Genomic DNA, 15417 nt, shown 5'->3' on the forward strand with positions numbered 1-15417 from the left:
GTTAGGGTTTGGCTATGGAGCAGCTGCATGTCCTTGGCAGAGTTGGGAGGGGGAGTTAAAGTATTTGGCCACAGGGCAGTAGAGTTGCTTTGTGCTTGTGCCCCAGAAATGTTCCCTGAAGCATTCTGTAATTAGGTGTCCCAAATGTAGAGACCACCACATACAATAACTGGCATGTGGAAGCGCAGATAAATTCCTGATTGATGTGGAAGGCTCATTTGGGGCCTGAGACATTGGGGGAGGGGGGGGAAGGTGTGAGCACAGGTTTTGAAATTCTTGCATGGCAGGGGAAGGTGCCGGGAGGGGAGGGTGGATTAGTGGGGGTGTGTGGACCTGACAAGACAGTCACGGGGGGAATGCTTTTTACAGAATACAACTAGGGGTGGGGAGGTAAACATATCTTTGGTGGTGGGGTCAGTTTGTAGGTGGCAGAAATGCCAGAGGATGATGAGATACACTCAGAAGTTGGTGGGGTGGAAATTGCGGTCTTTGAAGGAGGCAGCCATCTGGTGTGTTCTGTGAGGGAACTAGTCTCCCTGAGAGCAGAAGAGGAGGAGGAATTGGGAATAAGGAATAGGGTTTTTACAGTATGCAGGATGGGAGGTGGTGTAGTCAGGTAGCTGTGAGAGTTGGTGAGTTTGTAGAAGGTGTCCATGTTGAGTTGATCATCAGTGATGGAGATAAAGAGGTCAAGGTGATATCCAAGGTTGTCCAGGTGAACTTGAGGTCGGAGTGGAACATATTGGTGAATTTGATGAGGTGGTGCCAATACAGTCAACGTAGAGTCATAGAGATGTACAGCATGGAAACCGACCCTTCGGTCCAATCCGTCCATGCCGACCAGATATCCCAACCCAATCTAGTCCCACCTGCCAGCACCCAGCCTATGTCCCTCCGAACCCTTCCAATTCATATACCCATCCAAATGCCTTTTGAATGTTGCAATTGTACCAGCCTCCACCACTTCCTCTGGCAGCTCATTCCACATCTGTACCACCCTCTGCATGAAAAAGTTGCCCCTTCGATCTCTTTTATATATTCCCCTCTCACCCTAAACCTATGCCCTCTAGATCTGGACTCCCCCACCCCAGGGAAAAGACTTTGTCTATTTATCCTATCCATGCCCCTCAATTTTGTCAACCTCTATAAGGTCACCTCTCAACCTCTGACACTCCAAGAAAACAGCCACAGCCTTATCAGCCTCTCCCTATAGCTCAAATCCTCCAACCCTGGCAACATCCTTGTATATCTTTTCTGAACCTTTTCAAGTTTCACAACATCCTTCTGATAGGAAGGAGACCAGAGTGCACACAATATTCCAGCAGTGACCGAACCAATGTCCTGTACAGCCGCAACATAACATCCAAACTCCTGTACTCAATACTCTGACCAATAAAGGAAAGCATACCAAATGCCACCTTCACTATCCTATCTATCTGCAACTCTACTTTCAAGGAGCTATGAACCTGCACTCCCAAGGTCTCTTTGTTCAGCAACACTCCCTACGACCTTACCATTAAGTGTATAAGTCCTGCTAGGATTTGCTTTCCCAAAATGCAGCACCTCGAATTTATCTGAATTAAACTCCATCTGCCACTTCTTAGCCCATTGGCCCATCTGATCAAGATCCTGTTGTAATCTGAGGTAACCTTCTTTGCAGTCCACTACACCTCCGATTTTGGTGTCATCTGCAAACTTACTAACTGTACCTCTTATGCTCACATCCAAATCATTTATGTAAATGACAAAAAGTAGAGGACCCAGCACCAATCCTTGCGGCACTCCACTGGTCACAGCCTCCAGTCTGAAAATCAACTCTCTACCACCACCCTCGGTCTTCTACCTTTGAGCCAGTTCTTTATCCAAATGGCTAGTTCTCCCTGTATTCAGTGAGATCTAACCTTGCTCACTCGTCTCCCATAGGAAACCTTGTCAAACGCCTTACTGAAGTCCATATAGATCACATCTACCGCTCTGCCCTCATCAATCTTTTTTGTTACTTCTTCAAAAAATTCAGTCAAGTTTGAGAGACATGATTTCCCACGCACAAAGCCATGTGACTATCCCTAATCAGTCCTTGCCTTTCTAAACACATGTACATCCTGTCCCTCAGGATTCCCTCCAACAACTTGCCCACCACCGATGTCAGGTTCACTAGTCTGTAGTTCCCTGGCTTGTCCTTACCACCTTTCTTAAACAGTGGCACCATGTTTGCCAACCTCCAGTCTTCCGGCACCTTACCTGTGACTATCGATGATACAAATGTCACAGCAAGAGGTCCAGCAATCACTTGTCTGACTTCCCACAGAGTTCTCAGGTACATCTGATCAGGTCCTGAGGATTTATCCACCTTTATGTGTTTCAAGACATCCAGCACCTCCTCCTCTGTAATCTGGACATTTTGCAAGATGTCACCATCTATTTCCCTACAGTGTATATATTCCATATCCTTTTCCACAGTAAATACTGATGCAGTACTGATGAGGAGGACGATTCTGGATAATCCAAGATGGAGGACAGGAAAATTTCTGACTGTAACAGCTGCTCTTTTTTGAGGTATTTTAGGTAGTGGAGGTGATTTCCTCGAATTCCAGGAACAGCAATTACTGTTTCACATGCTGTTGCGTTCTTTTGTTTTGGAATGTAGCAAAGGAAGAAGGTGGGGAATGGTGCCGGTTTGCTGCAGAAGATGTACCCAGCGGAGAAGCAGGCATAGCTGGGGCCCATGGCTACCCCTTTGGCCTGGAGAAAGTGGGAGGATTCAAAGGAGCAATTGAGGGTCAGGATCAGTTCAACCAAATGAATGAGTGCGTCAGCGGAATGGTACTCGTGGGGACACCGGGTGAGGAAGAAACAGAGGGCTTGGGGGCCTTTGTCATGGAGGCTGGAGGTGTATAGGGACTGGATGCCCATGGCAAAGAACTTCCATTCCAAGACTGAACCCCAACCTACTGGCTACACAATTGGTGATCTAAGGTCAACAACATAATATCATTGTCAAAAAGCCAAAAGGATGAGGAGAGAGGCTCTCATTCGACTTGTGATTTAGATATTTGATCTGCAGAATTTGTTCCTTTTTGTCTGTTTTCCACTCATAATATTTCTACACAGCTATTTTTCTTGTCTGTCCTGAACGTGAATGAATGTGTGCATGTTTTAATTGAAAGTGATAAAGTTTAAGTTTGCACACTAGTTAATAATCTATTTTGCCACTTGTTAAAGGATAAGATTGATTTTAATAAGCTTTGTCTTCTTGTTTATTGATAAAATCTGGTGTCGGTTTCTGTTATCTTCAATATCAATCAAAGTCAGGAAAATTAGTCAACTGAGTAATTCAACAAATATTTATGATAGCTCATGCAATAGTGAGATTTTATTTCCAGTGCAATTCTTCCATCAGGGTCATGTCAGCTTTCAAACCAAAAGGACGACACACCTTGTCCCTACACTAGGCTGTCAATGACTTTGAAGACGATAAAAGTAAATGGATTTCAGACACAGATTCAGAAATCCAATTGATGGGTTGAACAGGTTCACACCGGTATGTCTTCCAATATTGTCGTTATGTTCCTCAATAACACTACTTTATGAGAAACACTGGTAGGTTTCTCAACCTTTGAAATTAAAATCTAACTTGCAACTTCTAGTCCTTGCACCACCTTCTTACCAACAATCCTCTTCCTGAATCTCCTGCTCCCTGACCCTCTAACTTGGCATTTTTGCCCACTTGCTGACCCTCTAGCTTGGAACCTCTTGCCAAGTCCTCAACACAGCCATTGTCTGCATTCTTCTTCTGGACTTGCATTCTCAGTCAAGATTCAGATTCAACACAAAGCTGGAGCTCCCATATCTTGGAAGTAGAAGCCCTGATTGTTCCCATGTGCTAAGACTTATAAAACCCATGCTCAGCCACTCACTGCTTCCCTTGCTCAAGTGAAGAACAGCAAAGCAGCAGCAGCTTTGAAAGTCAGTTTTAAAGCAAAATGGATTACGGATCTTGAACAGAATACAAGTCTCAGAGAATGAAGCAGTATCTGGGTGAGGAAGAAATGTTCCAATAAGAATGCCTCTTATACTTAACATCCCAATGAGTACAGGCCTAATCTCTGCTCATAAGACTACCATCATTCCAGAAAGCACTGAACCCTCTCTGACCTGTGTCAAACGCAAGTAATCCTTGAAGAGGTTGTTTATACATTTAGGTATGGCATTCCTGATCTGTACCAAAGGCCTTTTTTAAACAATTAAATGAAGATATTTTTAGAGGATTAATGTATTCCTGAAATGTCAGTTTGGGTTCATACAATCTAATTTTTGATGTACTTGGAGTCTCACTTTAGCAAATCAAAAACATAAGTCAAACAGTCAAATCAAAGCAGAAATGGCAAGATAGGTGACTGACAAAAGATAGCATCTTAGTTAATAAGTAATAAATTCTGCAAGTCGAACTAAAGCGGTTTGCTTATACGTATCTGTCTCCAAAATGCACTGTAGCAACTTAACAAAGCTCTTTTGTCAAATTCTTCCAAATCAACAATCCCTATGCCTCAGAAGGGCAAGGAAAGGAAGTACATTTAGAAATTTCATTCCAATTCATACACAATCCTGATTTGGCACTGTACTTTTGTGTTTTCACTGTCACTGGGTTAAAATTGTAGAAATTGTTCTCCAGCACCATTGTGGATGTATCTACATTGTTATGCACTAGGCCAGACCACTCAACACATTCTTAAGCAGGCTGCCCAGACCATAATTTTGCAATTTGTTTCGCTCAGCCTCCTTCCTATTGGAAGGACCTTGTGAAATTTGAAAGAGTTCTGAAAAGATTTACAAGGATGTTGCCAGGGTTGGAGGATTTGGGCTGAATAGTCTGGGGCTGTTTGCCCTGGAGCGTCAGCGGCTGAGGGGTGACCTTATGGAGGTTTATAAAATCATGAAGGGCATGGATGGGGTAAATAGACAAGGTATTTTCCCTGGGTGAGGGAGTCCAGAACTAGAGAGCATAGGTTTAGGGAGAGAGGGGAAAGCTCTAAAACAGACCTAAGGGGCAGCGTTTTCACACACAGGTTACTAAGTGTGTGGTATGAGCTGCCAGAGGAAGTGGTGGAGGCTAGTACAATTGCAACATTTAAAAGGCATCTGGATGGGTCTATGAATAGAAAGGATTTGGAGGGATATGGCCAGGTACTGGCAGAGACTAGATTGGGTTGGGTTATCTGGTTGGCATGGACACGTTGGACTGAAGGGTCTGTTTCCATGCTGTACATAGCTATGATTCGAAGTGTACAGTGAAAATTATCCAGAATAACTTAGCGTGGTTGACTACCAGGTTTTAAAACAGAAAGAATTATTCACAAAATTACACAATGAAACAAAGAACAGAATAAAGAACACCTACAGAATTCAGTCTAACCAAACTAAACTTGATTATGCTCTTCTGAATATACGCAACAGTCCCAATAAGCAAACCACTTAAAAAAACAGTAAGAAAAAAGGAACAGATGCTTACAGGTTGAAATTAAAAGGGCATAGAGAGAGAGAGAGAGAGAGAGAGAGAGAGAGAGACAGCCTGCTGCACCCCCAACTAGCTCTGAGCTGAACTGCTCAGCTGAGAGCTGACCACTCCCCTTTCATTATACAGGTCACTTTAAAACATGACCACTTTGGGCTGAAGTCTCATCTGTTTACATATAAACAAAAGGCCTCTCAAAATCCTTTTCGTCTCTGGACCAAACTCATCTAATTGGAGCCCAGCCCATTTATGACCCCTCTGAAAAAAAGTCAATGGCACAGTATCCTTGAGAAAAGGAACAGTTTTGTGACATCACATGGAGTGCAACATCCATGAAGCGGGCTTCATTATCACTTGCCCAAGGACATTTAAATTTGGGAAATCAATGTTAATATTGAACAAAACTTACATGACATGAACAAATAAAAATAATTACAGTACATCCCATTAAAGTTAGCACTTGAAGCTTTCACTTCAAAAAGTGGCATGCCGAAGGTGGAAGTTGCTATGAAATCATGCTCTGTGGGCTACAATTCTAATAGAGATCATCATCCATCATTACTTTTAAAACTAACCACATTCCTTGACAATTGAAACTAAAGATTTTTCATGCTCTTTTTGATTATGTTGTTGATCCCCATCCCCCCATCTCCTCTGAATTTGATGATTCAGTGGAGTCAGTATATCAGCTGGCGCTGGAGATAGCTAACAAAGATTTATGATTGTTAACATACATTAAAGCATGCTGAACTTTATTAGAGTGATTGTTTTATTGGGATTTTTCCCCACAAGTGTAAAATCTTAACTGAAAACTCTTTTATATAACCTTTGCTGCTCTCCACATTAAAATACTCATATTTTGTTCAAATCCCTCTACTATGGCATTGTCAACTACTATCATTATGACCTGCTGTAGTCCTGTGTCCTCTGAAGAGTTCACTAAACTAAAATGTTAATTCTGCTTCTCTTTCCATAGACACTGCCTGATATGCTGTGTATTTCTAGCATTTTCATTTTCTATTTCAGAATTTTAGCATTTACAATATTTAGTTTTGTATGGAAGGATTCAGTAATATTACCTTAATGGTATTTTGTTCAGGTTCAAGTTTACCCTGTGTTGGAGCAGCCCATGACTAAAGTTGACAAGAAGGCAACCTGTGGCTTTGTAGTTGAGACAAGTTGGCCAAAAGGGATTAGCAGTTACATGTAGCAGATATTCACAGCCAGACTTGTGGCCTCCAGACAGGGTTACCAGGTAAGAAATTAGATAGATCCCTTGGGGGGTTGTAAAAAAAAAGAGCCCTGGTGAGATGAAGCATTAAGGAATGTACTCAGGTTTCTTTTAACAGATGGTTCTAGATACATAAGCAATTCAATAAGGGGGCATTTTTGAAAGACTTACTTAAGCCAAGGTCCTAAGTTTGTTATTTTGTAAAAAATAGAAAGAAAAGTCTGATCCTACAGTGTTTCGAACTGTTTCGGTAATTGTTAGAAATGCAAACAAATTAGGGCGGCATGGTGGCACAGTGGTTAGTTAGCACTGCTGCTCACAGCGCCAGAGACCCGGGTTCAATTCCCGCCTCAGGCGACTGACTGTGTGGAGTTTGCACATTCTCCCAGTGTCTGCGTGGGTTTCCTCCAGGTGCTCAGTTTTCCTCCCATAGTCCAAAAATGTGCAGGTTAGGTGAATTGGCCATGTTAAAATTGCCCATAGTGTTAGGTGCAGGGGTAAATGTAGGGGAATGGGTCTGGGTGGGTTGCTCTTCGGAGGGTCAGTGTGGACTTGTTGGGCTGAAGGGCCTGTTTCCATACTGTAAGTAATCTAATCTACTGTAAAGGATTAGTTGAATTCCTTGAGCAATTGTTTGTAGGCAGTAAAAGACGTTCACTCCATCATTAAGATAATGCAAGAAATGTTGTCAACACAACCAGCATACGGAGGGGGCAAAGAGAGGTCAGGACTGGGCAGACATGGTGTGGAGGTGCTGATGTTGGACTGGGATGATGAAGGAGCAGCATTCCAAAAGCTTGTGATTTCAATTAAACCTGTTGGACGAGAGACGAGAAGGATGGTAGTAGAAAAGCGCATCAGGTCAGGCAGCATCCGAAGAGGAGAGTTGATGTTTCAGGCACAAGCCCTTCAAGACTTCGCCATCTGCAGTCCTCACTTTCTCCCTGTTGGACTATAACCTGGTGTCATGTGACTGCTGACCAGGACTGGCGAGAGATAAACAACTGAAGTTTAAGTGCAAATGTGAACATTTAAACAAACTCTTACATCCAAAAGAACAAGTGAAGAGCAACAGAGACAGATGACAAAATTCAAAAAGATGATGTGGTTATGTCCACTCATCATTTGTGGAATCTAACCAAGTTTCATTTAATAAGTTAGTAAGACTGTACAATGATCGATTTTTCATCCTCGAGTAGAATTGCAATAGATGCTTTCTATTAAGGAAAGGAAATTAGAATCATAGAATCCCTACAGTGTGGAAGCAGGCCATTCAGACCATCAAGTCCACGTTGACCATCTGAAGAACATCCTACCCAGACCCACTCCCTACCCTATCCCTGTAACATGGTATTCCCCATGGCTAATCTACGTAGCCTGCACATCCTTGGACACTATGGACAACTCAGCACGGCCAACCTACCCAACCTGCACACCTTTGGACTATGGGAGGAAACCAGTGCATCCAGATAAAACCCACAGATCAACAGTCACCTGAGACTGAAATCAAAGAACCAGTCCCTGACCCTATGAGGCAGCAGTGCTAGTGAGTCTCCATGTTGCTCAAATAGTAACAGAAAATGTGGAGTAGAAATAGTAAAAGATTCATTTGAGAACCAAACTCTGGTTTAAAACTCACATGAGAATAACCAGGACTTTCATTACAACTTCAAGTCAGAAGGACTGTTGTTTGATCTCTCAGGTTGCAGTGAGGGGGGCTGTTCCCATTTGTCAGCTGTGTCACAGAATTATAGTAACTTTATATTAGAGACGACTTTCAAGACTTTACAACAATTGGTAGAAATTAGTTTACTTCCTAATCTTCCATACGAATGTCAGTAGAGAATGTCAGAGAGTTCTTAGTGATAAGTAATTCAGTTATTGGCAAATAATGCAGTGCAGGTGGCAAATGTCTGGGAAGGAGTGTAACTTTCAAAAGCATTCTAAGATCCCAAAGGCAGGTGATGGAGGTATTTGGTAGACATATTAAGATTATGGGAGGACCTAGGGCTGACCAGAGCTGTCCATCATTGATCACGTGATAATATATTGGATGTACAGATTAAGGGACGTGGCTAACAATGTCAACGTTACAAGTAACCATTGGAACATGAAAAAGTATAAATATGTTGTATTTAGCTGGGGAAAGTTAGTGTGTCACAGCCTCTCCTCCAATTTTAGCTATAATTGAGAGAGCAAAATGGCTCCACGTGAAAGTCAGACTCTTAGCATGCTCTAATCTCTCCCTGTCTGTAAACAACACTCTGTAGAAAGATTGCTTGCACTACTGAACACAGAACTCAAGACTCCTCTTTGATATTTCTCCCTACAACACCTAGTAGTAAAAGGTTAAATATTTGCTCTTGACTTACATATATAGTGTGCAACTCATTTCATTAGTGAGTTGCAGTTTCAGATCACAATGCTTGAACATGGAAGTTGAATCTTGGGACTAACTATCCAATCATTTATTACAATCCAGTTTGCCATATGCTGGGTTTCTTTTGAAGAAACTGACCTAGCAGTTTTCCTAACACCATGGTTACAAGCTCTAAAATCAGCAAATGAATACACAAACTCAGGATAGTTTTATAATCAATGAATTACTATAATGCTTAAAGCAGCCTGTTATTAAAATAACTGCCAGATTAATTTGACACCCTTTTAAAAACAAAGAATTCATCACCAGTTGATACATAACTGAAGGGCAGGTAATTAACCATTATGCATTCATAAATATATACATAAATGCACACATATCATTCAAAATGAGACAATCATCAGAAGGATTTACAGTCCCTTAACATACACCAAGTGCAGAGTGTGCTTGTGAAGATCAAGCCTTGTCTACCAGGAGGTCTTATTCAATATATCAAGACCATCATCCCCAGTTTCCTTACTTGGTTTGATTCAGTTATGCAACATAACTGATAATTTTCCAAATGCGAAACTCTCAAGCAAACAAATAAAATGCAGTACTAGAACAACCTACAGCAATGGCAAGCCCTTTTAAATTTTCTAAAAAGAAAATCACCGTGCTGCAACCAACCAGATCATCCTAAAAATGCGACCAATAAGACAACAAATAAGATTTGTATTCAGTTCATCAGCCATCAGAAACAGTAGAGTGTCTGAGGGACTTCAACTCATGCAGCTATCCCGATTACAAGGAATGTCCTGATGGAGAAAGAAATGCTTAGTAGCTAACAACTACAACAACCCAAACTGAAATGCATAAGGAACTGGGCACTGCATTTACAAGACATTCCCAATGAAAGCTATGATAATTTTAAAGTTCATAATCTGTACATTCAGCCAACATTATGGAACATTATTATAACATGAATTTGTTTTGTTATCTCTTCCTTCATCTGCCATTCTTACAAAACCAAAAACACGATCTAAAGTAAAGCTTCCAAGCTCAAGAAACAGCTCTCAATGTATTATCAAGCTGCTTATAATTAGGCAAAGTCAGAAGAAACAAACATTTCACAGTACCTCATTTGTGTTCCAGCGGTGTCGCTCCTTTGGTAAAGCAGAACATTTCGGTAGACATTCGAGTAACTTCTTGGGCAAAAATATTTTCACATGACTGCCATTGCTGTTCCCATGATCATCTGAAATGAATTAAATGATACAAATTTCTTATAGGTTAAAATATTTTTGATCCATATCATGTTGAAATGTATTAAGTACAGACAGATAAAATGTTTGAATGCAAACCAGGACTACTGTTATGAAGTTGAAGGTGTGTACTGTACCTTTAAGAGACAGACAATGCTGTTCTGAACTGAGAGATGACAAGCACTTGTGTATATGACTGGATGGCAATCCCAGTGTGTACTGGAAAATTGCAAATATGTAACATTTGGCTGTGAAATGGATACCCGAGTTTTGATTGTTGTTTTGACAACAACGCAAATTTAACCAGTTTAAATTATGCCCGAGGATAGTGAAACCCAATCGAGTTTGAAATTATTGTTTTGCCAACATCGCACCAATGAGATGATCTGATTTTGGGAGGTATATAATGCAGACATTTTGAAAATTGGTTAGAGAGCAACTGCTGTACAGCCAGAGAGGTAATGGCCGACATAACATCTTGCTCTCCAAGAAATTAGATAACACACACTATCAAAAGGTACCTTTTCATGTGAAACTTACTGGCAGCAAAAAAAAAAGACGACGCGCGGAGATCCTCAGCTGAAAAAGCGAAGACACAGAAGACAGCGACTGTATATTTTTGAAATTAAGTTGATGTAATTTTAATAAGTGTCATATTGAAACAGTGTATTGTTATAGAGTTGGAGGCAAATAGTAAGCAGTTAAGAGAAAGAGGGGCTGAAAGTTGTGAACAGTTGTTGAAAGTTCATTTTTTGAGTTAAAAAATAAATTGACTTTTTTACAATAGTGGAATTTGGAAGTTCGGTCGCTGATATTTTAACAGATTATGAGGCAAGGCAAGCTTTTCTGGATGCCTGGTTTAATTAATAGAGGGGTTCACCTCAGTACCATAACACTACATATCTGAAAAAGGTTAGTAATACATTTTAAATTTCTGAGAAAGTAATAACAAGATCCTCTGTAACTCAGATATAAATCTATTTTCTTGGTTCTTCTTTTCCACATTTTTATTATATATCTTGTTCTTTCACGAAAATATCTTTGAATAAAAAGAGTACTGTCGTCATGTTTTCTTCCTAATTTTCATTCCATCCCACTCAGCATAAAAGTTTCTTTTATCCTTAGTGTCAGCCTTCACTCAGTGAGTCAGACTATTGAGCATTTAAATCCTACTCAAGATCTGAGAGTAGAATCTCGGCTATCAGCAGTGCAGTTCTGAAGGGATAGTACACCTTCAAAAGAAGCCATCTGCCATGACTTGTATATTTTAGGTTTTAAAGTTGAAAACAAAAGTTTGCAAAAGATCACGAATAGGTCACCCAATTTTCTTTGTGGGTTGAAACCACATCCCTACCTCAAGAGAGAGCATAAGGATCACTTCAGACTTGTACTCAATGCCCTTTCTTGAAGCTAATTCGAATGAGTATTGTCAAATCGAAAGGATCTTTTAAATACAAAGACACTGGCTATCTCAAGGAGTGAAACAACACAAGATAATTGGAATCAATAGATAAATCACTCTTGAGAAAAGGATACTGAACTTGTAGGAGCCATATGACAGAACCATTGTTGACTGTTTAAATCAGCTAGGAACTCCTTCCAGATGAAACCCATTGAACGAGCTGCAAACAGCCAAGGTAATTAGTAACAATTCCTTGAAAATTGAATCTAAAGTGAGAGAAGGACTCATCTCCCCACAACCTGTTCCAAATTCAAGTTCACCTAAAAGTCAACTTTCTGGAAATTTGACTACAAGCGACTTCTCGCAGCTTACTAAAAACCCTTAGAATTACTATGCCTTTACTTTAAATTTACAATATCACTTTCTTGTTTAAAAAAAACTAGAAATGTGTCATGGAAGAGACTGAGAAAATGACAAACTATCAAAGTATTATCATCTGTATCTCCTCAATGTGTGTAATATGATTGCACAAGTGAATGAAACATAACAATAAGTTCAAAGTAAATGGTAAGTAGTACCTTTTACATTAAATAAAAAAATCTTACTACTGGAATTATTTAATTAGGATATTCCAACTAGAGGGCAATAGTACATGCACCTTTTACATATAAACTTACATATCATGAGCAGTAAAAAGGAATACAAATTCTCATCACGACATACCTTTTAAAGGTTCTTTGGTTCAATATCAACATCTCAAGTGAGCTGAACATCCAACCACACTATTTGGAAAAGAGCAACTAAGTGCTCCTGCCAATGTCATAGATACAAAGAGCACAGAAACAGACCAGATTTCTGAACCTAATCTAGTCCGATTTGCCAGCATTTGGTCCATATCCCTCTAAACCCTACTGATTTGTATACCCATCCAGATGCCTTTTAAATGTTGCAATTGCACCAATCTCCACCACTTCCTCTGCATGAAAAAAGTTGCCAGAGGTCCCTTTTAAATTTTTCCTCTCTCACCCTAAACTTATACCCTTTAGGTCTGGACTCCCCCATCCCAGGCAAAAGACCTTGTCTCTTTGCCTTATCCATACCCCTCATGATTTTATAAACCTCTGTAAGGTCACCCCTTAGCCTCTGACGCTTCTCTCCTTATAGCTCAAACCAGTCAATCCTGACAACATCCTGTTAATTCTTTTGTGAACTCTTGCAAGTTTCACAACATCCTTTCAATAGGAGGAAGACCAGAATTGCACACAATACTCCAAAAGTGTCCTAACCAACATCCTGTACAGCTACAGCAGACCTCCCAACTCCTTTACTCAATTCAAGGTTTGCGTAATTCTAGGTTTCCCAGCTCAGCAAACACACAACTACAACATCCTGCACTCTATGCTTTGACTGAGAAAGGAAAGCATTGCAAACACCTTCACTATCCTGAGACTCCACCTTCAAGGAACTATGAGCCTGCATGCCAAGGTCTGTTTCTTCAGCAACACTCAGCAGGACCTTATTGTTAAGTGTATAAGTCCTGCCCTGATTTGCCTTTCCAAAATGCAGCACCTCACATCGCCTCGGCCTCCTGGCCCACTTGATCAAGATCCCATTCTTCTAAGGTAACCTTTTTCACTGTCCAGTACATCTCCAATTTTGGTGTCATTTGCAAACTTACTAACTATACCTTGCATGTCCACATCCAAATCATTTAAGTAACGAAAAGCACTGGAAACAGTGCCAACCCTTGTCTCCAGTCTTAAAGGCAACCTTCTACCACCATCCTCTGTCTTCTACCTTTGATCCAATTCTGTATCCAAATTGCTAGTTCACCAATTGCGTCACTCAACCACATTATTTGCGCTACTGACAGTGAATCTTTGTTGTATACAAAATATTAGCTGTATTTTCCTACAACAGTGACTTTTTAAAAAATCTTGTTAATTGGTTGAGGATTTGGGATGAAAAAGATTTACTGGCAAATACAAGTATTTTTAGCAGTCATTTGGTGGCACAGACCCTTGCGTACTGCTGAAAGCATATGCAGAGTAAAAATATTCAGCAAAATATACGAACAAATTAGACATACTGAACATTCCTAACCAGTACAATTGCAGTACATTGCCTAACATTAAAATTTAATCCTTCAGTTGAATAACATTGGCTGGATAGTACAGAACTTGCAAAAAGTTATGCTGACAACCAATTTAGTATTGTCAGTCAGGCTTGCAATGTGGCACGCTGGTTACATATATTAGTACACAGAGCCCTTTTTTTTGCAGGCAGAAGAAAACATGGGTGCACATTGTTGCGTTATATATGCACAAAATAGGTGAACGACATTCAATGGTTCATTTCTCAGAGCAATGCCCTGACCATAGTCAATGCAACTCATTTAAATTTAGAATAAGCCTGACAGTTAACTGTCAATCATTAACTAGCACACTCTCCATGGCAACATCCTTACCAATTGGAGTCCCTTTAACAAACCAATCAACACGTTCCTCTCTCAAAGCTGTCTGAATTGGTATTCTTGGAGAAATGCTCCAATGAGTACAAGCAGCTTCCAAATATTTTTCAACAATATATATTTATTTTCTTTCTTCTCGACAAAGTTTCAAATCTTGCTGAGGTACAGTCTATGCCAGGCACCTTCCAAACCTCATTAAAAGTACCCAAACCTCCAATACAAACTTTGAAAGCAATTTCTATGAGATCACCCAGCAAGCTAGTCAAACCTCTCCTCATATGGTAGCCCCATGCATTTTTTCCAATGAGGCCACCAAATAGTGATCAAAACATACATCCTGGTCAATTTCTGACCTCCTTATCTCAAGGGCATTGAGGCCAACTGTAGAATCTTAAGATGTAGGAGCAGAAGTAAGTCATTCAGCCCATCAAGTCTACTCCGCCATTCAATAAGATCATGGCTAATCTGATGACCCTCAACTCGTAGTGTTAGGTTAGGGGTATGGGTGGGTTACGCTTCGGCAGGGCGGTGTGGACTTGTTGGGCCGAAGGGCCTGTTTCCACACTGTAAGTAATCTAATCTAATCTAATCTAAACTCCACTCTCCTTTTGTCATAACCTTTGATTCCCGTACATATTAAAAATACTGCAGGCAAGAATGCGCTGAGGCATGATATATTGGAGCGACCACTCAGATACAACAATAGATGAATGGACACCTTGTAACAATTGCCAGACAGGAATGTTCCCTCTCAGTTAGGGAACACTTCAGCAGCCAAGGACATTCAGTCCTCAATCTTCAGGTTAGCGTCTTCCAAGGTGAACTTTCAGATATACAACAATGCAGAATCACCAAACAGAAACTGATAGCCAAGGACCGTACCCATGAAGATGGCCTCAACCATGATCTTGGGTTCATGTCATGCTACTTGTAACCCCAACATACCGATCTTATTTGTAAAATTTTATTGTCCTGTTTTGACAACATCACCTTGACCTGTTATGATCTACCTTAACTTGTTTGAACAGTTTTGGATTATTTATTACTTTGGTTAGATCCTGGGCATGTGACTCATACTTACCATGTTATTCCAGTCATTTAGTTTATCTCCACCACCACCTCATTTTTAATTTTTTGTAATTATCTCTCTGCCTCATTTAATTGGATTACAGGTCATC

The 15417-nt window shown here is 40.5% G+C and overlaps 1 protein-coding gene across 7 annotated transcripts in view; it reads right to left on the bottom strand.

The window, feature by feature from the left end:
- Window positions 1-15417, bottom strand: part of camta1a (calmodulin binding transcription activator 1a) — a 1308418-nt gene that overhangs the window by 1233326 nt on the left and 59675 nt on the right. For 6 of the 7 annotated variants that reach the window (XM_072586311.1, XM_072586310.1, XM_072586307.1 and 3 more), the window contains one exon: window positions 10242-10360. The exons of the other annotated variant lie outside the window; for it this stretch is intronic. In XM_072586311.1, coding sequence (XP_072442412.1) covers window positions 10242-10360 — 119 coding nt within the window. The remainder of the gene's footprint in view (window positions 1-10241; window positions 10361-15417) is intronic. 7 annotated transcript variants of the gene reach the window in all.

The sequence above is a fragment of the Chiloscyllium punctatum genome, chromosome 16 (genome assembly GCF_047496795.1).
Source record: "Chiloscyllium punctatum isolate Juve2018m chromosome 16, sChiPun1.3, whole genome shotgun sequence".
NCBI classification, from domain to species: Eukaryota; Metazoa; Chordata; class Chondrichthyes; order Orectolobiformes; family Hemiscylliidae; genus Chiloscyllium; species Chiloscyllium punctatum.